Raw genomic sequence first — 24,666 nt, forward strand, 5'->3', positions numbered from 1 at the left:
AGGGCACCTACGGATGGCTGCAATTCGAAACTGGCGTCTGTAAAATCTGAATCCCCCCCCCGCCCCATTTCCCCTCACTGTATATGTATCTTTTCCCTTTTTGCTTCCTATATGATGAATTCCTGTTCTGTTCTTTAGCTACATAGAAGTGTCTATTTGTATGTCTCTAAATGTTTTGATGAATTGAACAATGTGGACCCTGTTGTAAACAAGTGTAATGCTTAATTGGGTCGTCCACTCACAGTTAACAGTCTTTGTATTGAGTTTGTGCTTAAAATGTACTGTAAATTCTACAAACTGTTAATAAATATTTCAGTCAATCAATCAATGTTGTCATGATTTCTCAGAACAGTTTTGTACGAGGCTTAAAAGGTCTTTAAATAAATACTTTTTGAAATGTCTATGTCAATCAATCATATTTTGGTGTCGCACAAAACAACAAAAGTAGTGAAAATAGCCAATCTACAAGCTCACAACATGTCACAATGCAACGTGCTGTGAGCTTGTACATCGGCTATTTTCACTATTTTATGTTAAAGTATAATAAAAATGCAACGGTTTTGGACACGCAAGGTTTCTGCCTGACGGAGACAATATTTTGTCGGTGTTCACCTCTTATCTGTGTTGTTTGTGTTCCTTTCTAGAATGCATGGCATCCCTCTACTCTGGAGTCCCACAGTTCCTCTACAGAGTCTACAGACTACGACGACAGCCAGATGCAGGACTTTGCAGAACAGATGAAAAACAGACGTAGAACAAGTATTACGGACATGAAGGTAATCAAAAACAGTATACACTATAGAACAGACTAACAGAGGTCTAGAGCAGGGGTTCCCAACCTTTACATTGTCACGGACCGGCCGACAGACCGGCTGACGGACCGTTTTCTAAGTGACGAGGAGGATACAAAGACTGCCTGAAAGGCATGCATTTGCATTCTAATGGGTGATTAAGGGTCGCGTCAGACTCGTGCTTTATACGCGCAACGGCAAATCCGCTGCCCACTGGCACTATATAGTTCTCAGGTCTGGTGTTTGTCCTCTCGTTTTCAAATGGATTTGTTATACGACGGGAAAGGTTGGGGATTCCCTTCTCACGTACCAGTGGTACCAGTCCACGTGCCGGTGGTTGGGAACCTCTGGTCTAGAGTGTCGCAGTGCTAGATCTGCCATTTTTGTCTCCACCAGGCCGAAGGCATGTGGGGAGAGTATGTTTTGCACTCCGTCCGTCCGCGTGTGTGTGTGTGTGTCCGTGTGTGTGTGTGTCCGTGAACAGCTAATCTCGGCCACCGTTAACCCGGTCGATGCCATATTTTGCACACACACTCCCTGGATGCCAACCATGAACCTCTGCCCCAAACTTTCCAGAACGGCCTGTTATAGCGCCACCAGGAGGCCGCTTTGTGCAAAACAAGTTTTTCAATGCCATATTTTGCACACACACTCCCTGGATGCCAACCATGAACCTCTGCCCCAAACTTTCCAGAACGGCCTGTTATAGCGCCACCAGGAGGCCGCTTTGTGCAAAACACGTTTTTGCACAGTACACCTACAGATTTTGTCCAAACATCACGCAAATTGGTACACAGTCTCTCTAGAGCCATTCAACGAAACGGGTCTTTCAGATTTATCAGACTCCATCCTGATTGGTTAAGATTGGCTTCCAAAGTTCACAGGAGTGCTCAGTTTCAAACAAAATGCTGCAAATCATGAACACATCGCGTGATTTCCGTGAAATTGTGCACCCACATTCCCACTAGGCCGAGGACGAAATGCCACATGAACAATTTCAACTCAGCCTCAAGGTGGCGCTATAACTGGCCGAAAAGTGTTTTTACCTCTAACTGCACGGATCTGTGGATAACCTGGTGGAGACCTGTGCCCGGAAGGGCACTTTTTCTAGTTTTTATTGGAATCCTGAATAATACTTTTTGAAGTGGAGTCCTGAAAAGTAGCGTTTTTATTGAATTTCAAATGCATTTAGTTTAGTTATACTCATGGTAACTTTATGAACTTAAATACAAGTAGGCCTAATTTGTACATTAACCCATTCTGATCTGAGATCAGATTCATACGAGGTTTCCGCCGGACACACACTGGTCTGATGAACCCATTCTGACCTGAGATCAGATTCTAAAAATGTCAGTTGCTCTTCGATTTTTCAAAAATAGCAGACCTACAAGCTCGTATCGCGCCACTCGGTGGCGCGATATGAGCTTGTAGATATTTTTAAATAGCTAAAGCATAACATGATGCTGACACCAAAATGGGTGCCGGTCAGAATGGGTTAAAAAAGACAATAAAATTGTAATAGTAATTAAGCTATACTAACATAGACTCAAGTAATTAAAGTGGGTCATGTTTGCATTTTTGGAATTGTAACAGGTGAAATCATGTATGAATGGGTGAATGTAATGCACATTGTAAAGTGGCTTGGATAAAGGCACTATATAAATTCACCATTTATCATTTACCATGTATAATGCATTATAGACATGAGATGCTATGCTACCGTTAGGGCAAATAATTGTGTGGCCTTCTGTTATAGCAAGTGGTCCTGGAGCCTGCTGAGTTCTCAACAGTGAAGGGTTCTTCCGGCGAAGCTGGTACGTTTTCATTTTTACTTTTACTTCCGGGTTCAGACACACTATTCCATTACTACTTCTACTATTGGGCACATTATGGAATTTAATTACAATTAATTGTAATGTAGCTTAAATGCGCCACTGAAGATATTGGACACATTCATGATGGTATAAATATAATGCACCTCACTCATAAATATCTGAGTAGGAGCTGCACTAATGTGACTATAGTGTCTGGACCGTTTTTCTTGCAGCAGCATCCAATGCCTGCTTCACCGCAGTCGGCATACCATACACACCCGACACCAGCTCCACCGCAATCCGCATACCAGACGCACACGACACCAGCTCCACCGCAGTCGGCATACCAGACGCACACAACACCAGCTCCACCTCAGTCGGCATACCAGACGCACACGACACCAGCTCCACCGCAGTCGGCATACCAGACGCACACAACACCAGCTCCACCGCAGTCGGCATACCAGACGCACACGACACCAGCTCCACCGCAGTCGGTATACCAGACACACCCGACACCAGCTCCACCGCAGTCGGTATACCAGACACACCCGTTAGCAGCTCCACCGCAGTCGGCATACCAGACGCACCCGATAGCAGCTCCACCGCAGTCGGCATACCAGACGCACCCGTTAGCAGCTCCACCGCAGTCGGTATACCAGACGTACCCGATAGCAGCTCCACCGCAGTCAGCATACCAGACGCACCCGATAGCAGCTCCACCGCAGTCGGTATACCAGACGCACCCGACACCAGCTCCACCGCAGTCGGTATACCAGACACACCCGTTAGCAGCTCCACCGCAGTCGGCATACCAGACGCACCCGATAGCAGCTCCACCGCAGTCGGCATACCAGACGCACCCGTTAGCAGCTCCAACGCAGTCGGTATACCAGACGTACCCGATAGCAGCTCCACCGCAGTCAGCATACCAGACGCACCCGATAGCAACTTCACCGCAGTCAGCATACCAGACGCACCCGATAGCAGCTCCACCGCAGTCGGTATACCAGACGCACCCGTTAGCAGCTCCACCGCAGTCAGCATACCAGACGCACCCGATAGCAGCTCCACCGCAGTCAGTATACCAGACACACCCGACACCAGCTCCACCGCAGTTGGTATACCAGACGCACCCGATAGCAGCTCCACCGCAGTCGGTATACCAGACGCACCCGATAGCAGCTCCACGGCAGTCGGCATACCAGACGCACCCGTTAGAAGCTCCTTCAAAAAGTATTTATTTAAAGACCCTTTAAATAATTACAAAGAAGAAAAACAACAAAAAAAAGTGTTGTAACCTGCCGTTTTTTTTTCTTCTTTCTAATTAATGTTCAGCCCGAAAAATTGTGTTTGTTGTCATGATTTCTCACAACTCGAGTTGGCTTTGTATGAGGCTTAATGGGCTTAAAATAAATACTTTTTGAAATGTCTATGTCAATCAATCAATCAATCATATTTTGGTGTCGCACAAAACGACAAAAGTAGTGAAAACAGCCAATCTACAAGCTCACAACATGTCACAATGCAACGTGCTGTGAGCTTGTACATCGGCTATTTTCACTATTTTATGTTAAAGTATAATAGAAAAAAAAATAAAAATAAAGAAATTGAAAAAGAACCACCGCTCATCCGCTGAAAAAACTTAAGAGAGGTGCTGGAGCCATAAAGGGAAGTTCCGCACACTCAGATCTGCGCACAATCAATTTATTTGGCAAGCTTTCGGTCTACTGATCATGCCTGAAGAAGGTCAGTAGACCGAAATCTTGCCAAATAAATTGATTGTGCGCAGATCTGAGTGTGCGGAGCTTCCCTTTATTTTTTCTCATGTTAAAGTATAATACAAATGCAACGGTTTTGGACACGCAAGGTTTCTGCCCGACGGAGACTTGAACCCCAGGGAGAACTTGACTTAGCCAAAGAACGGCAGATCTGCAAGCTCACAACTGCATCCTGCTGTGGTGTGTTGTGAGCTTGTGGATTTAGCTATTTTTGGAGAAATATTGAAATAAACCAAATTCAGCCAAATCCAATTTTTGACAACCCAACACATTGAATACAATACAGGGTTATTGTAGTAAGTAAGTATTATGGTGTGATCATCATATAATAATTAATGGTTCATGTCAGTTTAGGGTCTGTCAGTGTGTATCTGTAACAGGGAAAACCCACTACATGACCTTGTAGATTGTTTTTTTTTTTTTCAATTCATGTTTGCCTATTATGACATGCTCATGACATGCTTAGGATTTAAGTTGTTAGGACATAGAGCATTAAATCCCAATAGAAACATTATGAAAGCATCTACAATTACAAACAGCTAGGACTTAAATTAGGATAGTGTAATAGAATTACAGTGCAGACTAAATCATTTTACAGAAGTATTATTATAAGCCTACACGTCTCAGGGCACGGTGGTACAGTCGGTAGCGCTGTCGCCTCACAGCTAGAAAGTCCCGGGCTCTATTCACGCCGAGGATGCTGGAGGTGTGTCCTCTCCTCCGCCGTCATCAGTACCCATAACCTAGGTGGGGTTGGCGAAAGGGCCTTTCTGTGTCAAGTATGCATGTTCTCCCTGTGTCCCCTGGACCCTCACAAAAACATGCAGTAATCCTGGTCTCTATACTGCCTCCCTCTGGTCAGCCGGGGTGCCTGATGGAGGGGAAAGGAACTGGTTGGAATAACGTGTTTCTTTCACGCGCTACGTCCTACCGGGGAAACTCCCCACTGTCGGGTGATAAGAGAAGCTGCCTGCTCACTCCTCATGCATTGAAGGACGCATGAGCTCAGTTTGGGGCTCTCCCCTGGTTGGCACTGGCAGAGGGATAGTAGCGTCCAGGATTACAGCTTAGGTAATGTCTGTAGAAGTGTAGATGTCCAGGTTTCAATCATATTCATAAAGGCTTCATTTTACACTTGCTGATTCACTGTGAATGTGTCTATGGTGTAGCCTTGAAGAAGCTGGAAGACCGGAGGAAGATGCGCAAGGAGAGCAGCTTGTTAACTGACATCACACCAGGACCCAAGCTGGGTAAGTATTAGACTGAAGGAATAATGTGATGTGATGATAATCCGTCTGTCAGTGATGACGATGGGGTCAGTTTTTCTTGCAGCAGCATCCAATGCCTGCTCCACCGCAGTCGGCATACCAGACGCACCCGACACCTATCTATCTATCTATCTATCTATCTATCTATCTATCTATCTATCTATCTATCTATCTATCTATCTATCTATCTATCTATCTATCTATCTATCTATCTATCTATTGAGAAGTTATGTCATCTTGCATTGTGATTGGCTGAAAGTTGTGTCATCTTGCGCTGTGATTGGCTCAAATCGGCGGTTTTGGAAAATCCTGTGCTGAAAATCCTGTGCTGTGGTAAACATTAGTGGAGTATGTGTGGAGAATGTCTGAAGAGTGCAAACTGACTGTTAAAAGTGGACGGACTAAGTAATCAAATGGCACGTGCGTCGTGCAGGCTGGGATTGCCATGGCAATCAACTGGCTTTGGCAGAGCATGGAACGGTTCTCGAGTCCTCGGTTCACGAGGAGTACAGACATATGTACAGTTACACACATGTACGTACATAGAGTCGGTGCATTTATAAGACTAGTCCTTACCCGTTCTGAATATATGAACAGCAAATTATGTTCAGTGTGGGGAATTGTTTACAGATGGTCTTGGGAAGTTGGGTTGGGCACAAAAATGGATATGTTGCTGGGTGTCCAAGCGATAACCCTAATGGCTACTGGTGAACCGTGCAAATAAAAACAAAAGCGAATTCCAAGGGAAAAGTACCTGAAATGGACTGTTTGGTTTTCCTAGTGAAGTCAATGGGAAAAATAATAAATGTAGGCCTATATAAATTAAACGTTTTAGAGATCCATATAAGCTACTGGTATTAAACTCTGAGGTTGGCTTTTGGGGCTTCAAAGCAAGTTGTAGTTTGTTCTTTAACTAATCAGGTTAAGAATGAGATGTTTGGCCCAGGCCGTGGCGTAACGGTCTGGGCACCTGACTGGTAATCCAGTCGCAGTGTGCCGCGGGTTCGACTCCTGAGCCCGACACGGCCTTTACTGCATGTCATCCCCCCATCTCTCTCCCGTTTCCTGTCAGCCTACTGTCTGTCCCTTCAAAAATCAATAAAAAGGCGTAAGCCGCAAAAAAATATCTTAAAAAAAAAAAAAAAATATGTTTTTTGGGATTTAGGAATGTGTCGTTCCTGAGCTATTGAGCCAGCGCTGGTCATTGCATCTGTCTGTATGTATTTTGTCATTGTGTTGTTCCGACGGCACGGGATCTGTCTTCCCCTTCTGTCGAGTGGTGGATTATTGATATGTTATGATTCAACAATTCAATAATGTAGTTGTTGCTACTTCCCCGTCCGGGTGGACTTAAACCCTGTTGTTTTTGCGTGCTAACGGTAGGCGGTTAAAAAAACGTCTCCATTTATACAGATAAGCATTCCGTGTGATTGTGCTGTTCAGTGTGTGACGCTGGGTGCGTGCAGGGCTGTAACCTGTCGTTGTCAGTGTCCAGGCTTTCAGCCTGCATGTAGCAAATTTGTATGGCACGGCGAAGGAGGTGGTGGTCTCGGGAACGGACAATGTGGTCTCGAATCAGCGCGTGGGTCCACGTTAGCATGCCCCCGTCCAACTGTCAGAGCTGGCTTTCAGGTGCCTGTCTGCCACGCAACCTCCGTGTTGGCCGCGATGCTTCCCCAAAGATTCACCCGCTTCTGGTAAGTTATGTTGATTGACGTGCGAACATTAAGAAGGTGCAATAGCTGTAGTATGCGTCTGAGTTGTTTTCCCCGTGTGGTCAGATGCTTGCCTGGGGGCGGTGTGAAAAAGGGTAGTAGTACAGCAGATAATAGGAACGATCTTTCACTCGGTGATACAAGCGTGAAATTTGGCATGAACATGCCTCTGGGTCACCTCTTTAACTTTTTTAACCGAGCCAACGCAAATTCCAAAATGGCGGTCATTTTTCAAGATGGCCGCCAAATAAAAGAAAACTTTTGTGGCGGTTCTGGACAACCGTGGGTGCGGCCGACTCGACACCGGGCACTGCACTCCCTGTGGGTGTGTGGAACGTGTGTGTCGAATTTGAAGTCGGTGGGGCAAACGCTTCTCGGGTTACGTGGATTACAGATGTACACACGCACACACAAATCGTGAAATATAGAAGATCATTGGAACGGTTGTTCGCTTGGTGATACAAGCGTGTAATTTGGCATGAACATGCCTCTGGGTCACCTCTTTAACTTTTTTAACCGAGCCAGCGAAAAATCCAATATGGCGGTCATTTTTCAAGATGGCCGCCAAATAAAAAAGGCCTTTTGTGGCGGTTCTGGACAACCGTGGGTGCGGCCGACTCGAGACCGGGCACTGCACTCCCTGTGGGTGTGTGGAACGTGTGTGTCGAATTTGAAGTCGGTGGGGCAAACGGTTCTCGGGTTACGTGGATTACAGATGTACACACGCACACAAAAATCGTGAAATATAGAAGATCATTGGAACGGTTGTTCGCTTGGTGATACAAGCGTGAAATTTGGCATGAACATGCCTCTGGGTCACCTCTTTAACTTTTTTAACCGAGCCATCCAAGAATCCAATATGGCGGTGCTATTTCAAGATGGCCGCCACATCTAAATGTTAGCCTATGTCTACATTTCTTACAAATTTTAGGAAAAAATTCACCATTATAGATGGATAGATAGATAGTTTTTTTTATTTTTTTGTTATTTTTTTTATATTATTTTTTTATTCTTTATATTATTTTTTTTGTTATTTTTGTTATTTTTCATACTGAAGTGGCTAGAGCCATATTGTGAGAGAATCTTTCACAAGGTTATACAAGCGTGAAATTTGGCATGAACATGCCTCTGGGTCACCTCTTTAACTTTTTTAACCGAGCCAGCGAAAAATCCAATATGGCGGTCATTTATCAAGATGGCCGCCAAATAAAAAAGGCCTTTTGTGGCGGTTCTGGACAACCGTGGGTGCGGCCGACTCAAGACCGGGCACTGCACTCCCTGTGGGTGTGTGGAACGTGTGTGTCGAATTTGAAGTTGGTGGGGCGAACGGTTCTCGGGTTACGTGGATTACAGATGTACACACGCACACAAAAATCATGAAATATAGAAGATCATTGGAACGGTTGTTCACTTGGTGATACAAGCGTGTAATTTGGCATGAACATGCCTCTGGGTCACCACTTTAACTTTTTTAACCGAGCCAGCGAAAAATCCAATATGGCGGTCATTTTCAAGATGGCCGCCAAATAAAAAAGGCCTTTTGTGGCGGTTCTGGACAACCGTGGGTGCGGCCGACTCGAGACCGGGCACTGCACTCCCTGTGGGTGTGTGGAACGTGTGTGTCGAATTTGAAGTTGGTGGGGCGAACGGTTCTCGGGTTACGTAGATTACAGATGTACACACGCACACAAAAATCGTGAAATATAGAAGATCATTGGAACGGTTGTTCGCTTGGTGATACAAGCGTGTAATTCGGCATGAACATGCCTCTGGGTCACCTCTTTAACTTTTTTAACCGAGCCAGCGAAAAATCCAATATGGCGGTCATTTTTCAAGATGGCCGCCAAATAAAAAAGGCCTTTTGTGGCGGTTCTGGACAACCGTGGGTGCGGCCGACTCGAGACCGGGCACTGCACTCCCTGTGGGTGTGTGGAACGTGTGTGCCGAATTTGAAGTTGGTGGGGCGAACGGTTCTCGGGTTACGTGGATTACAGATGTACACACGCACACAAAAATCGTGAAATATAGAAGATCATTGGAACGGTTGTTCGCTTGGTGATACAAGCGTGTAATTTGGCATGAACATGCCTCTGGGTCACCTCTTTAACTTTTTTAACCGAGCCAGCGAAAAATCCAATATGGCGGTCATTTTTCAAGATGGCCGCCAAATAAAAAAGGCCTTTTGTGGCGGTTCTGGACAACCGTGGGTGCGGCCAACTCGAGACCGGGCACTGCACTCCCTGTGGGTGTGTGGAACGTGTGTGTCGAATTTGAAGTCGTGGGGCAAACGGTTCTCGGGTTACGTGGATTACAGATGTACACACGCACACAAAAATCGTGAAATATAGAAGATCATTGGAACGGTTGTTCGCTTGGTGATACAAGCGTGTAATTTGGCATGAACATGCCTCTGGGTCACCTCTTTAACTTATTTAACCGAGCCAGCGAAAAATCCAATATGGCGGTCATTTTTCAAGATGGCCGCCAAATAAAAAAGGCCTTTTGTGGCGGTTCTGGACAACCGTGGGTGCGGCCGACTCGAGACCGGGCACTGCACTCCCTGTGGGTGTGTGGAACGTGTGTGCCGAATTTGAAGTTGGTGGGGCGAACGGTTCTCGGGTTACGTGGATTACAGATGTACACACGCACACAAAAATCGTGAAATATAGAAGATCATTGGAACGGTTGTTCGCTTGGTGATACAAGCGTGTAATTTGGCATGAACATGCCTCTGGGTCACCTCTTTAACTTTTTTAACCGAGCCAGCGAAAAATCCAATATGGCGGTCATTTTTCAAGATGGCCGCCAAATAAAAAAGGCCTTTTGTGGCGGTTCTGGACAACCGTGGGTGCGGCCAACTCGAGACCGGGCACTGCACTCCCTGTGGGTGTGTGGAACGTGTGTGTCGAATTTGAAGTCGTGGGGCAAACGGTTCTCGGGTTACGTGGATTACAGATGTACACACGCACACAAAAATCGTGAAATATAGAAGATCATTGGAACGGTTGTTCGCTTGGTGATACAAGCGTGTAATTTGGCATGAACATGCCTCTGGGTCACCTCTTTAACTTATTTAACCGAGCCAGCGAAAAATCCAATATGGCGGTCATTTTTCAAGATGGCCGCCAAATAAAAAAGGCCTTTTGTGGCGGTTCTGGACAACCGTGGGTGCGGCCGACTCGAGACCGGGCACTGCACTCCCTGTGGGTGTGTGGAACGTGTGTGTCGAATTTGAAGTTGGTGGGGCGAACGGTTCTCGGGTTACGTGGATTACAGATGTACACACACACACAAAAATCGTGAAATATAGAAGATCATTGGAACGGTTGTTCGCTTGGTGATACAAGCGTGAAATTTGGCATGAACATGCCTCTGGGTCACCTCTTTAACTTTTTTAACCGAGCTATCCAAGAATCCAATATGACGGTGCTATTTCAAGATGGCCGCCACATCTAAATGTTAGCCTATGTCTAAATTTCTTACAAATTTTAGGAAAAAATTCACCATTATAGATAGATTTAGATGTGGCGGCCATCTTGAAATAGCACCGCCATATTATATTCTTGGATGGCTCGGTTAAAAAAGTTAAAGAGGTGACCCAGAGGCATGTTCATGGCAAATGTCACGCTTGTATCACCAAGCGAACAACCGTTCCAATGATCTTCTATATTTCACGATTTTTGTGTGCGTGTGTACATCTGTAATCCACATAACCCGAGAACCGTTCGCCCCACCGACTTCAAATTCGACACACACGTTCCACACACCCACGGTTGTGCAGAACCGCCACAAAAGGCCTTTTTTATTTGGCGGCCATCTTGAAAAATGACCGCCATATTGGATTTTTCGCTGGCTCGGTTAAAAAAGTTAAAGAGGTGACCCAGAGGCATGTTCATGCCAAATTTCACGCTTGTATAACCTTGTGAAAGATTCTCTCACAATATGGCTCTAGCCACTTCAGTATGAAAAATAACAAAAATAACAGAAAAATAAAAAAATAATATAAAGAATTTAAAAAAATAATAACAAAAAACTAAAAAAACTATCTATCTATCCATCTATAATGGTGAATTTTTCCTAAAATTTGTAAGAAATGTAGACATAGGCTAACATTTAGATGTGGCGGCCATCTTGAAATAGCACCGCCATATTGGATTCTTGGATGGCTCGGTTAAAAAAGTTAAAGAGGTGACCCAGAGGCATGTTCATGCCAAATGTCACGCTTGTATCACCAAGCGAACAACCGTTCCAATGATCTTCTATATTTCACGATTTTTGTGTGCGTGTGTACATCTGTAATCCACGTAACCCGAGAACCGTTCGCCCCATCGACTTCAAATTCGACACACACGTTCCACACACCCACAGGGAGTGCAGTGCCCGGTCTCGAGTCGGCCACACCCACGGTTGTCCAGAACCGCCACAAAAGGTTTTTTTTATTTGGCGGCCATCTTGAAAAATGACCGCCATTTTGGAATTTGCGTTGGCTCGGTTAAAAAAGTTAAAGAGGTGACCCAGAGGCATGTTCATGCCAAATTTCATGCTTGTATCACCGAGTGAAAGGTTCTCTCACAATATGGCTGTTAGCCGCTGTACTATAGGTGCATTGAGGGGGTTGGAAATATCCCGGTCACTGTGAAGGCCGTAGTACTGTAAATATGACATGAATATGAATGCGAAGTAGTGGTTGATGTGTGGACAGGCTAGCTGTTGCTGTTGTGCATGGTGAGATGTGTGCAAATGGTGTAGTTTAGTAGGAGAAGACGGCCAAAGGATGCAACACACACACACACACTCACATAAAAGCATTTATCATGAAACATGCGTAAGCTAAGAAAGTAACAGTGGAATATCTATATAATGTAACTATACATATAAACTATACATATATACTACTATGCTATACATATGTACTATGACGTGCTATGACTATATACAATGCAATTATAGTGCTGTCTACATAACATGCTATAAGTCTGTATCAAATGCTATCTAAGTCTACAGAAATGCTATCTAAGGGGGTAGGGTAGGTGCTATGGGCCATGATGGAGTCTGAAAAGGTGGGTTTTCAGACTACGGCGGAAGATTGGGAGTGATGCTGCAGTTCTGACTGCAATGGGAAGTGCATTCCACAGTTTTGGAGCCAGAAGGGAGAAGAGTTTGGGACGTGTGGAGCGTTGTCCCGGCGTTTTTTGTGAGGGTACTTACAGCTTCCCTGCGTTGGCTGATCTGAGTGTGCGGGAGGGTTTGTAGGGTTCAATCATACTTGCAAGATATGGGGGAGCCATACCTTTGGTTGCTTTGAATGCCAGCATCAGAGTTTTGTATTCTGTGCGGAGCAGGGGGGAGACATGTGAGAATTTTGGCTGGTTGAAGACCAAGCGAGCTGCTGCATTTTGGATCAGCTGGAGAGGCTTAAGTGCACATGCTGGTAGGCCAGTAAGGAGGGAGTTACAATAGTCGAGTTTTGACAAGACTATTGTCTGGATTAGGAGCTGGGCTGATTCCTGGGTGAGGAACGGTCTAATTCGTCGTATGTTATAGAGTGTGAACTTACAGGATCGAGTGACAGCTGTGATGTGATGTGAGCTTTGAACGAGAGCTGACTGTCCAGGACAACACCAAGATTCCTGGCTGTTGGGACAGACGTTACCAGGGCGTTGTCTACGGAAATAGTTAGCTCCCGCATAGGGCAGGACTTAGCTGGGAAGAAGAGAAGCTCAGTCTTGTCTGGGTTCAGCTTGAGGTGGTTGGAGGACATCCACTGTGAGATGTCAGCCAGGCATGCAGTGATGCGCTCTTCCACCTGAGTGGCAGAGGGGGGGAAGGATAGAAACAGTTGTGTGTCATAGGATATATTGTGAGCAGAGATAATAGTGCCAAGGGATTTAGTGTACAGTGAGAAAAGGAGGGGACCAAGTACAGATCCCTGTGGGACCCCAGTTTGGAGGGTTCGGGGGGATGATAACAGACCTTTCCAGGAAACCTGGTAGGTCCGGTCGGTGAGGTAGGAGGAGAACCACTTTAGTGCCGTTCCACCGATGCCTAGATCCGCTAGGGTGTCTAGGAGCAGCTGGTGGTTCACTGTGTCAAATGCTGCCGATAGCTTACCAGCAGCACCAGGTGAAAGCCGCAACACCAATTTACCAGTTACTGTGACCCATGGCACCCCTTCACAATACCAACCTCAGCCTCTGCCAACAGCACAGAGCACACATACACGCACACATCTAGGCGTACCAGCCAGGCACAATTGGAATACCCCCATACACCAAGCACAGGCCTGCCATCACTATTCCCAGCCATATAGAGAGTCGGCACTCCCACCCCCTTTCAGAACAACGAGGGCACCAGCAAATAGTTGACAAATCATGACGATAAACACATTTTTGGGCCGAAAAAATAATTTGAGAGAAGAAAAACAACAAAAATGTGTTTTTTTTTCGTCTTTCTAATTATCTGTTCCGCCCAAAAATATGCACATATCTCTGGAAGCAGAGATATGTGCAAGTGGAGAAGGAAGCATTGGGGCTGACCTGGGCCTTTGAGAGGTTCTGCAACTTCCTCATTGGAAAACATTTTCAGATGGAGACGGACCACAACCCTTTCCTGAGTCTTCTGGGGTCTCAACTCTCAAGCACCAGTTGGATGCTCTACCCCCTCGGATCCAACGCTTCAGAATGCGCCTGATGCGCTACTCCTATTCCATCTCTGATGTGCCACAGAAGAGCCTGTGTTAAGAGAGAAAAGACACCAGCTGACAAAGAGCTGTTTGATTTATTGATTGATTTATTCCTCCTCTGGAGCACAAACTACCTGCTGGATGTGGACTACATGTCAAGATATGTGGAGATTGCTTTTCTGACCTCCTCAAGGTCAAATGATCCTTAAATCCGTAATCCTTAAATCGATCTTCTCACGGCATGGCATTCTGGAACTTCTGATTTCGGATGGAGGGCCTATCATAAATCAGCACGGTCAGCTATATGGCTCTGATCACCATGTGATCTCCATGAGAGTGTGGCTGAGCCCCAAGCCAAGCCCTAACATCCAATATGACTGTAATGCATTCTCAACTGACCCTGGCCTGCAAGCCAGTTATACGGATGCAGTCAGGAGGCGCTTTCAGCTGCTGGATAAGGGATTGGAGCCTAACGAAGAATCCAGGCGATTTGTTGTCGCAAACGAGGCGGGGACCAGGCTGTGTGTCCCAGTGCAAGACAATACCAGAACCTCCCTGCAGTCCAGACACCCGGAGGCCGTAGAGGCACGGGTTAGAGTGGATGAAGCACGGCTTGGGAGACATTTGATACTGAACAAAGCCAAACAGCGTCTCTTCAGTACCTACGATAAGATTCAAGGGGAGGAACTGTTTGAGAGGGTACGGAGAGTCCAGCGCAATGTGGGAAGCAGTGTTGGGAGGCCTGAAGGGTCATTAATGAAATGACTGGACGGAAGAGGACCAAGGAGGGACAGGTTGAGGGACTGGGGAAAAGGTGACAACTTGTTTCAACCATTTCTGAAGGTTGCTGGGCACAACAGCAGATGGAGAGGAGGAAGACATACCACCATTCCTGCAGAACCTCAACATCTGGCCCAATAGTTGAGTCACAGACTAAGGTTCTGGCAAGGATGTTTTGATGATTGATTTGACCTCTATGGACCCTTTATAAAATATTTTTTGCTAGAGGGCCAAATTCAAAATGGCGTCCGGCGCCATAGCCAAAAATGAACTTTTGATCTAGATGACCTAGAATCATGTATGAAGACACTTTTCCATACAAGTCAACCATGAGGATTCCAAATCTGACACCATTTTAATCATAAGACCTCGTTTTGGCCCCTGAAATTCAAGATGGCCGCCATCCTTTAGAGTGAAAACATTACATTAAGATGTCATCTGGCTGATTCTGCCCTTGCTGCACCCCTCACTTCACACTAGACTTGGCTGGCAAAAAATTACATAACTGCCCTAAACGACTGGCTGGCTATTTCTTAACTCATGTGACACCCCTCACGAACTGATTGACACGTTTACATCCAATCTGTTGTTTAATGAAAGTAAAGTCATGCAAACTAAATCTGTCAAAATATTCCCTAATAACAACTTATGGATGTCTAGTGATCTGAAGGGTTGCATTCGTGAGAAACAAACGTGCTTTTAAAAATGGTAATGCTGAGTTAGTTAGAGAAAAAATATGTGAATTAAGATCTAAACTGAGACAAGCAAAAATATCCAAACAAAGAGTACCAATACTTTTCAGGGAATGCCAAGAAAGCATGGGAAGGTTTAAATGTGATGATGGGCAGGGAAACTAAGCAAAAGCGTACCCCCCTGTCGCACCCCTCTCCATCTTTTGCTAATGATCTAAATATCCTTTTCAGCCGTTTTGATAAGAATAACTTCAGTGCTGAGCGTAATAGTGTGTGTATGTCCATTCCGGAGTATGTCCCTATCACACTCAGTGAAAATGAAATTGTAACTAGCCTTTCCTGTATTAAGCCCAACTCGGCCCCTGGGCCAGATGGCCTTAGAGGTAGAGTGTTGAAAGAAAATGGCTGTGTTAATTATTATTAACACAGCCCATAGCCATATAGAACCTCAGGCTTTATTGAATAAAAAAACCTTGGGGGATTAATAAAGTTAAATTAATAAAAATAAATATCCATTACCATTATCCAAATTAATTCCTTATTAAATAGAAAATAGCTCATATGCAATGTGAAATGCCACCTAATTCTTAATCCTTTTCCTTGTCTTTATTATGGGCCAACTTGTGAAAGCTGCATGCTTTTATTGTGAAGGGTCTCAGTTCTCACAGCCTGGATATTTCCACATGCTGAAAATAGCTGATCGACAAGCTCACAATGCGTTGCGGACGCTTGTAGATCAGCCATTTTCAGCATGGAACACGTGTACGACAAAGAATAAATCAGGCCTCACTGCGCTTCTGAGGAGGGAGGGAGATATATGTTGTTGGCCGAACGAGGCGATCATGTTTGGACAGCTGGACATCTATGGACAGCTATTTTGGACATCTATTTTTCGTGGCACATTATGTTTAATCACAACAACGTCAAATTTACTTTACCTCCTCAGTGTTTGGGTCGGGACACAGTAGGACTGTATATTGTCTGCTGTCTACATGCATATGCGCTCTGCACGCTCCAGTGAAATTGTACGGCTAAGAAAGATTAGTTAATTTGTGTTGGATAAGGACTTATTGGTGGGTTTTCCGCTAGATATTAAGGACTGGTTAGGGTGTGTTTTAGCGGGGGTTTCGCCTGGAAGGCTCACTCACTCTTGAACGTGAGAAAGTGACGTTTACACACGCCAGAAATGAACACGTTCACAATGACGTTCATCAAACAGAAATACAGTTCGTTCAGTTCACGTTCAGCCAAAGAAAATACTGACCAGATTTTTAAAACTTGTAACCAATGCCTCCACCTACTACGCAAGCTCAACTCCTTTAGAGTGAGCAAGGATATCATGGAAACAGTCTATAAAAACCTGATAGAGGGAATCTTGACTTTTAACATGGCAATGTGGTATGGCAAAAGGTAGAAGAAAGCTGCAGCGAATAGTGAACCTAGCCTCAAAAATCATTGGGAAGAGACAGAAACAATTAAGCTGTATCTACAAGGAGGTCAAAGCTGGCAAGATAGCAAACGACCCCTCTCATCCACTCTGCAGGGAGTTCGAATTGCTTCCCTCTGGTAGACGGTACCATGTACCAAAAGCTAACCGTAACATTTAAAAAAATGCATTCCTTCATCCCAGATGCAACTGTTTAAGTGCCAGGGACGTCATCCCGTATCTAAATGCGCTATGCACTGGATGCCATGCCCGTATAGACGTATACAATTTTTTTTACATTTTTTTTAAAACGCCCTCTTTTTTTTATAATGGGAGATCTGGCACTCAGAGCCTAAACTGGTGACCACTAGGTGGCACTGAAGGAGTTTTAAAGGACCACTTCACCACTTTTCAACCTATCTTCATATAATAGGTCCTCACTAATAATCATGATAACATGGCACGATTCTTTTCTACTCAGTCTGTGTCTCATAGGAGGGCTGTGGGCAGTTTAGAAACTGTCTTCCAGTGACATCATCATTAGGCAGATAATTTTTTAAACAAGCTTTTTTTACAAAAATGTCTAGATTTTCATTATCGTGAGAACGATGGCTTCCATGTTCGCATTGCAACTTTTCAGGACTAGAAAGCCTGCAGTTTTTATTAGCTTGTATTCCCCATTGATGATGTCACTGGAAGACAGTTTCTGAACTGCCCACAGCCCTCCTATGAGACACAGACCGAGTAGAAATAAATTGCGCAATTCTTTCATGATTACTAGTGAGGACCTATTATATGAAGATAGGTTGAAAAGTGGTGAAGTGGTCCTTTAAGGCATGTCTTGCTAGATTTGTTATTTTTCCAATGTATTTGCCACTGTTGTTGTAACTGTTTGTTTTTTACTGTTGTTGAGACCGAAGACACATTTCCACATGTGGACAATAAGTTAAACTAACTAACTAACTAACTAACTAAACAAACATTAAAGTCCATAGACCTGGCTGGGGACGGGGAATTTATCATTAGGCCCTAAACAAACATTAAAAGTCCATAGACTTGGCTGGCCTATGACGTCATTTCGGAAAGCCATGCATTGGACGGGGTAACGCCCCTCGAAAATGTAGGGTGGCATTTCTTCGTTGGCCTAATGGGAATGTGTGTGCAAAGTTTCACGGCAATCGGATGCTCCGTTCATGATTGGATGCATTACTTTCAAAGCCATGCACTCCTGCAAACTTCAGATGACAATATTAGCCAATCAGGATGGAATATGAACAATCAGACAGATCCGTCTTTATCACACAACTATAGATAATGTGTACCAATTTGTTAGATGTTTGGACAAAATCTGTAAGAGTAATATAATAATCTTCTTTTTTTTTTTACAAAAATCAGCCTCCTAGTGGCACTATAAAACACCCATGTGAAAAAAATGTTTTTTTCTTGGCCTCTAAGGGAGTGTGTGTGCAAAGTTTCGCACAGATTGGTCCAGTTATAGGTCAAAATGTGAATCGGCATGTTATAGCGCCAACATGAGGCTGATTTGAATAATGTAGGCTGTAGGGTGATATTTCTTCCTTGGCCTAGTGGGAATGTTGGTGCAAAGTGTCTCGGTCTCGGCTATGCTGCGTTAATAAATAGAGGAATTTTGTTCAAAACGAGCCACTCCTGCAAACTTCAGATAGCAATCTTAGACAGTCATGATTGAATATGAACATCTGTCTTGATCATATGCCTATAAAGATAATCTGTACCAATTTCTGTGATGTTTGGATAAAATATGTAGCAAAAATATGTTTTGCAAAAATCGGCCTACTGGTATACAGGTGATGAACAACTGTTTCCGTCAAAATCCCCTCGCTCCGCTCCTCGCTCCGCTCCGCTCACATGCTCTGGTCCACATATAGGCTACTGTACAGTGTACACTACAAAAATCAAAAGGGCACATTGCTGTCCAGAGGGAAAAGGGCAGGGGTGCTCTATAGGGCTGACCCAAAAAAATCGATTAATCGACGTTCAATCGATACGCATGGGAATCGATTTTTTCATGTAGCAACACAGAGGCCTCTACTCTCTGTGTTGCACCATGATGCCACCCAGCGTTGGGCAGAGGCCTCTACTCTCTGTGTTGCAGCATGCCACCCAGCGTTGGGCAGAGGCCTCTACTCTCTGTGTTGCACCATGATGCCACCCAGCGTTGGGCAGAGGCTTCTACTCTCTGTGTTGCTCCATGCCACCCATCGTTGGGCAGAGGCCTCTACTCTCTGTGTTGCTCCATGCCACCCAGCATTGGGCAGAGGCCTCTACTCTCAGTGTTGCACCATGATGCCACCCAGCGTTGGGCAGAGGCCTCTACTCTCTGTGTTGCACCATGATGCCACCCAGCGTTGGGCAGAGGCCTCTACCAAGAGGGGCGTGGAATCCTGATTGACAGGTCCCCCCCCCCCCTGTGTAGAGTGTAGAGGCCTCTGCCCAACGCTGGGTGGCATCATGGAGCAACACAGAGAGTAGAGGCCTCTGCCCAACGCTGGGTGGCATGGTGCAACACAGAGTAGAGGCCTCTGCCCAACACTGGGTGGCATGGTGCAACACAGAGAGTAGAGGCCTCTGCCCAATGCTGGGTGGCATCATGTAGCAACACAGAGAGTAGAGGCCTCTGACCAACGCTGGGTGGCATCATGTAGCAACACAGAGAGTAGAGGCCTCTGCCCAACGCTGGGTGGCATCATGTAGCAACACAGAGAGTAGAGGCCTCTGCCCAACGCTGGGTGGCATCATGGTGCAACACAGAGAGTAGAGGCATCTGCTCAACGCTGGGTGGCATGGAGCAACACAGAGAGTAGAGGCCTCTGCCCAACGCTGGGTGGCATCATGGAGCAACACAGAGAGTAGAGGCCTCTGCCCAACGCTGGGTGGCATCATGGTGCAACACAGAGAGTAGAGGCATCTGCCCAATGCTGGGTGGCATGGAGCAACACAGAGAGTAGAGGCCTCTGCCCAACGCTGGGTGGCATCATGGAGCAACACAGAGAGTAGAGGCCTCTGCCCAACGCTGGGTGGCATGCTGCAACACAGAGAGTAGAGGCCTCTGCCCAACGCTGGGTGGCATCATGGTGCAACTAGGGATGGGTATCGTTAGGATTTTTTCGAGACCGGTACCGATTCCGGTTCTGCTTATCGATTCCGGTTCTTAACGGTTCCCTATTTCGGTTCCAAAATGGTATAAAATAACTTAAATAAGAGGTCAAATGTTTATTTAACAAAAAAGCTCAATGTCAATTTGAGTATATATATAATGTACAATGAATAGTGTAACATCCTCTCCTTTATTGAGCCATTTGTGGATAATATAGTGATTATTTTAAATATAATATATCTATTCTGTATTTACCCAGGGCAATAGTGTTGTAGGCTACTTCTCTTACTACTAACTAGTAACTACTGACAAATAAAAGCATGTCTGAGATCTGAGAGCAACACACACACACACACACACACACACACACACACACACACAAATTAGCATCGCTAATGGGGGGGGGGGCATCTCCAGCCGATGAGAACGGCTATTTTTCGTGGCACATTATATGTTTAATCAAACAACAAGTTTACCTCCTTACTCATTGTTTGGGTCGGGAGCTTACAGTCTATGGTCGGGAGTCGGCTGTCTGTGTAGATCATGACTTATCATCATGCAGTTAGATATGGGCGCTGCGCTCCAGTGAAATTGTACAGCTGAGAAAGATTAGTTAATTTGTGTCGGATAAACTGCGTTCAGACCTGAATATATATTCTCCTCGGTTCGTCCCGTTTGTACCGCGGCAGGTCGCGCTGCGCCTGTTTGCGCAATTATCGTCTTTGCGTTGACTTTGCAGGCAGGCAGGCAGAGAGAGAGAAAGAGAGGGGATTCGATTGAGCCAAAAGAAAGTAATACTTTATTATCGCACTACTAATAGCCGCCCGGCGCCCGTGCCTCAGTGTTGAGACGGAGTAAAAATAAATAAATAAACGTCTCTACACTCCTCGACAACTCCATGCAGAGAAATAGCCCCGCCTCTGCAAGCCACAAGCCCACAACGCGTCGCTGATGCAACGCGGTGTAGGCTTGTAGATCAGCTCTGTTCCCTGCGCTTCTATTAAAAGGGTAGAAAATAAATAAATAGCGTGTGACCGCGTGTCTGTGAGAACCGATAGAGAGAACCGAAATTGAATTATTGTAATGGGTACCCGGTACCCATGTTGTGTGTAAAAGAGTGACACGCACACACGATTGAACCAGAAACAACACTGCTTTACTTAGTCTCATGTCTCAGTACAGAACAGACTTCCTTGTTATTTCCCGCGCTGTGTATTACCAAGCATCCCATAATAACCAGTCTCTTAAAGGCATCTCAACCATTATATAACACAGCGTCCATATTATTAGAACATAACATTTTCCCCCCCCTCAAAAGAACAAACGGCATAATCCTCCCCCCCCAACTGAAAACCAACCAAATCAGTCTTTCTTTTTTTTTTTTAACTGAAAGCATCATCAAAATGGCAGAACAACAATAGGAATGCAAAATGTACTAGGCAAGAGTCAGTTATGAAAACACTGGCAAACTAAGCATGGTAACTTGTGACATAGTCCTGCAAGGCAGCAGGGCGAACCCTGACCCGAACTGGCCTCGGTTCCGGCGCTGCGGGAGGAGGGACAGGGACAGGGGGTGGAACGGGGACTGGAGGTGGGCCAGGATCAGCGCCCATGGCGTAGGGAAATGGTGACGGGGTTGGTGCTGTGGCCGTGTGCCCGGAGAGGGGTGCCGGGACTTTTTTCAGCCTACCAGCATGCCACCGTGAGCCGTCATCGAGCAGGAACGTGGCAGGGCCCAGACGGCGTCTGACCTGTCTAGGCTGGGACCAGAATGAGGCCATCTTGTTGTGTCGTTGCGGCCGTCGAGTCCTGACCCAGTCGGAGACTTGAAGAGATGGTGGCTTCGCCCTGCGTTTCTTGTCCACCCTCTCCTTCGTCACCCGCTGCCGTGCGGCAACAGTCTCCCGGACCTTGGCCAGGGAGGGCCTGGGAAAGTTTCCATGTGGTGTCCGGAGCCTGTGCAGTGGCAGTTCCAAGTCTCGGCCGAGCATCAGAAACGCTGGTGACACTCCAGTGGTGGAGTGTTGGCTTGCTCTGTAGTGCAACAAAGTCTGATTGAGTGCCTCTTCGAATACACAGCCTTGGGTCAGGTGTGCACGGATCCCGTTCTTCAGTGTTGCGTTGAAACGCTCTACTCCACCATTGGCCTGTGGGTGGTAGAAAGCGGTTCGGATGTGTTTGACACCCCTGCTGGCAAGAAAGTCAGAGAACTCTGCAGATGTCATCTGAGGCCCGTTATCAGTTGTTATGGCCCGAGGCACACCCCAGCGTCCAAAGAGGCCATCCAGTACCCGAATCATGGCGTGCGACGTCACTGTCCCCACCGGCACCACCTCCGGCCACTTGGAGTGGAGATCATAGATGACCACCAGGAAGCGCTGGTGGTGAGGAACACCACGGCCATGGATTTCCCCACAGATGTCCAGCTGTACATGTTCCCAGGGGAGGGAAGGCCAGGGGAGCGGCTGTAGGGGAGGGGTCGAGGGTGGTCCGGTTTTCCCACTGAGGAGGCAAGCTGAGCAGTCCTGGACCAGATGCTCTATATCCCGGTCGATGGCCGGCCACCACACGAGCTCACGGCACCGTTGCTTGAGTTTCACAATTCCCAAGTGACCTTCATGTGCCATCGACAGCACACGAGCACGTAGAGTGCTTGGGATAACTGTGCAGAGCCCCCTTGAGACACACGTGTCTGCCCAGCAGGAGAGCTCGTCCTTCACTCTAGAAAATGGCTTAAACTCCTCAGGAACGCGGGGCGGCCAGCCGTTCCTGATGTACGTGCACAGCCTGGACAGTATCGGATCCCTGTCCGATTCAGTTTTCAGTTCCTCCAGTGTGATTACCGGCTCCAACGGTGCATAGAGCGCTTGGATGAGAGCCGGTTCTTCGTCGTATGAAGGGACAGAAGGAGTCGGGGCTGGGATGGAGCGAGAAAGGAGGTCTGCCACCACGTTGTCCCTGCCTGGTGTGAAGATGAGGTCATAATGGTACTATCGGAGACGTTCCGCCCAACGATGGAGCCGGAGAGGCTTGTGACCCGAACCCGACGTCGAGAGTACAGTTGTGAGGGCCTGGTGGTCTGTCCTGATTGCGAAATGACGGCCATAGAGATACATGTGCCATCGTTCACATGCCCACACACAGGCCAAAGCCTCACGTTCGCCCACAGAGTACCGCTGTTCTGTGGGTGTCAGGGCCCGAGATGCAAAGGCAATTGGCCTCTCCACACCATCGTGAATCTGAGACAGGACGGCTCCAACTGCAGCGGCGGAGGCGTCGCAGGTGACGAAGGTGGGGCTGGGGAGGCTGAAATGGGCGAGGACCGGTGGTGAAGTTAACTGTGTTTTCAGCATGGAAAAGGACTCAACGCACTGCGGTGACCAGACCCAGGGCTCCTCCTTCTTCAGGAGTCGGCGGAGAGGTGCTGTCGTGTGCGAGTAGTTGGGCAGGAAACGCAAATAATAAGCGGTCATCCCCAGGAACGAGGCGACCTGCGTGGTGGAGGTCGGTTCTGGGATGCGCTGTATTGCCTCGACGTTGGAAGAGAGAGGTGCAATGCCCTCGGCTGAGAGGTGGAACCCAATGAAGTCTACAGTCGGCACTGAGAAGAGACATTTCTCGCTGTTCAGGGTCACGTGATGCTTGGTGAGAGCCTCAAACACTCTGTGTAGACGGGCATCGTGGGTGGCTTGGTCTTCCCCGTGCACCACGATGTCATCGAGATAAAAAACTGTCCCTGGAACCCCAGCGAGAATCGTGGACATGACCTTTTGGAAGCAGCTGGGGGCAGAGCTGAGACCAAAGGGCATGCGTGTGTACCTGAAAACCCCAGCGTGTGTCACAAATGCTGTCAGGTCCCGGCTGGCTGGGTGAAGGGGAACTTGCAGGTAGCCCTGGCGCAAATCCAACTTTGAGAAGACCGTTGAGCCATGGAAGAGAGTGGTGAGCTCCTCAGCTGTGGGTAGAGGGTATTTGTCTGGGATGACAGCTTTGTTGACCTGTCGTAGATCCACACAGACCCGGAGACCACCTGATTTTTTCTGTGCGACAACCAGGTTTGAGATCCAAGGCGCTGCATTAATTGACTCGATGATGCCCTCCTCCAGCAGGGAGGTGAGCTCGGCGGTGACACCCTCTCGGAAGGCGAGTGGCAGGCGCCTGAGGGGCTGAATAACTGGTTTCACCGCAGGGTCAACTAGGGGCCGGTGAGCGAATGCTGCCAAGCAGCCCAGGCCGTCAAACAGCGCTGGCCACTGCTGGTGAGTCGTCGGGGAGACATGCAGTATAGCCCTTCCACTATTGTCCATTAGAGAGAAGCCCAATTTGATGAAGAGATCCAGGCCAAGGAGGTTGGTTCCCCGCTGTGCAACATGAAAGGGGAAAGAGGGAATGTGTGTCGTACCATAGCGGACAGGCAGGTCAAGGGTGCCCACCATCTCAATGGCAGAATTTGCATACCCCCGCAAGCTTGTGGACGGGGGTCCTAGCGGCATGTGGGAAAACAATTTCCTGTATGTGTCCAGATTCAGGAGCGACGCTGCGGCCGCAGTATCCAGGATGAGTGGTAGATCAACCTCCCCC

The 24,666-nt window shown here is 46.8% G+C and overlaps 1 protein-coding gene across 1 annotated transcript in view; it reads left to right on the plus strand.

The window, feature by feature from the left end:
• The window catches only part of LOC310857897 (uncharacterized protein), a gene marked incomplete at its 3' end in the record, with an annotated part of 100,045 nt that overhangs the window by 22,064 nt on the left and 53,315 nt on the right, over positions 1 to 24,666 (plus strand). Inside the window, exons 12-14 of the mRNA XM_083763872.1 lie at positions 645 to 776; positions 2,548 to 2,605; positions 5,556 to 5,636. Coding sequence (XP_083619998.1) covers positions 645 to 776; positions 2,548 to 2,605; positions 5,556 to 5,636 — 271 coding nt within the window. The remainder of the gene's footprint in view (positions 1 to 644; positions 777 to 2,547; positions 2,606 to 5,555; positions 5,637 to 24,666) is intronic.

Source organism: Protomyctophum parallelum, assembly GCF_964188405.1.
Source record: "Protomyctophum parallelum genome assembly, chromosome: 1".
Classification (NCBI taxonomy): domain Eukaryota; kingdom Metazoa; phylum Chordata; class Actinopteri; order Myctophiformes; family Myctophidae; genus Protomyctophum; species Protomyctophum parallelum.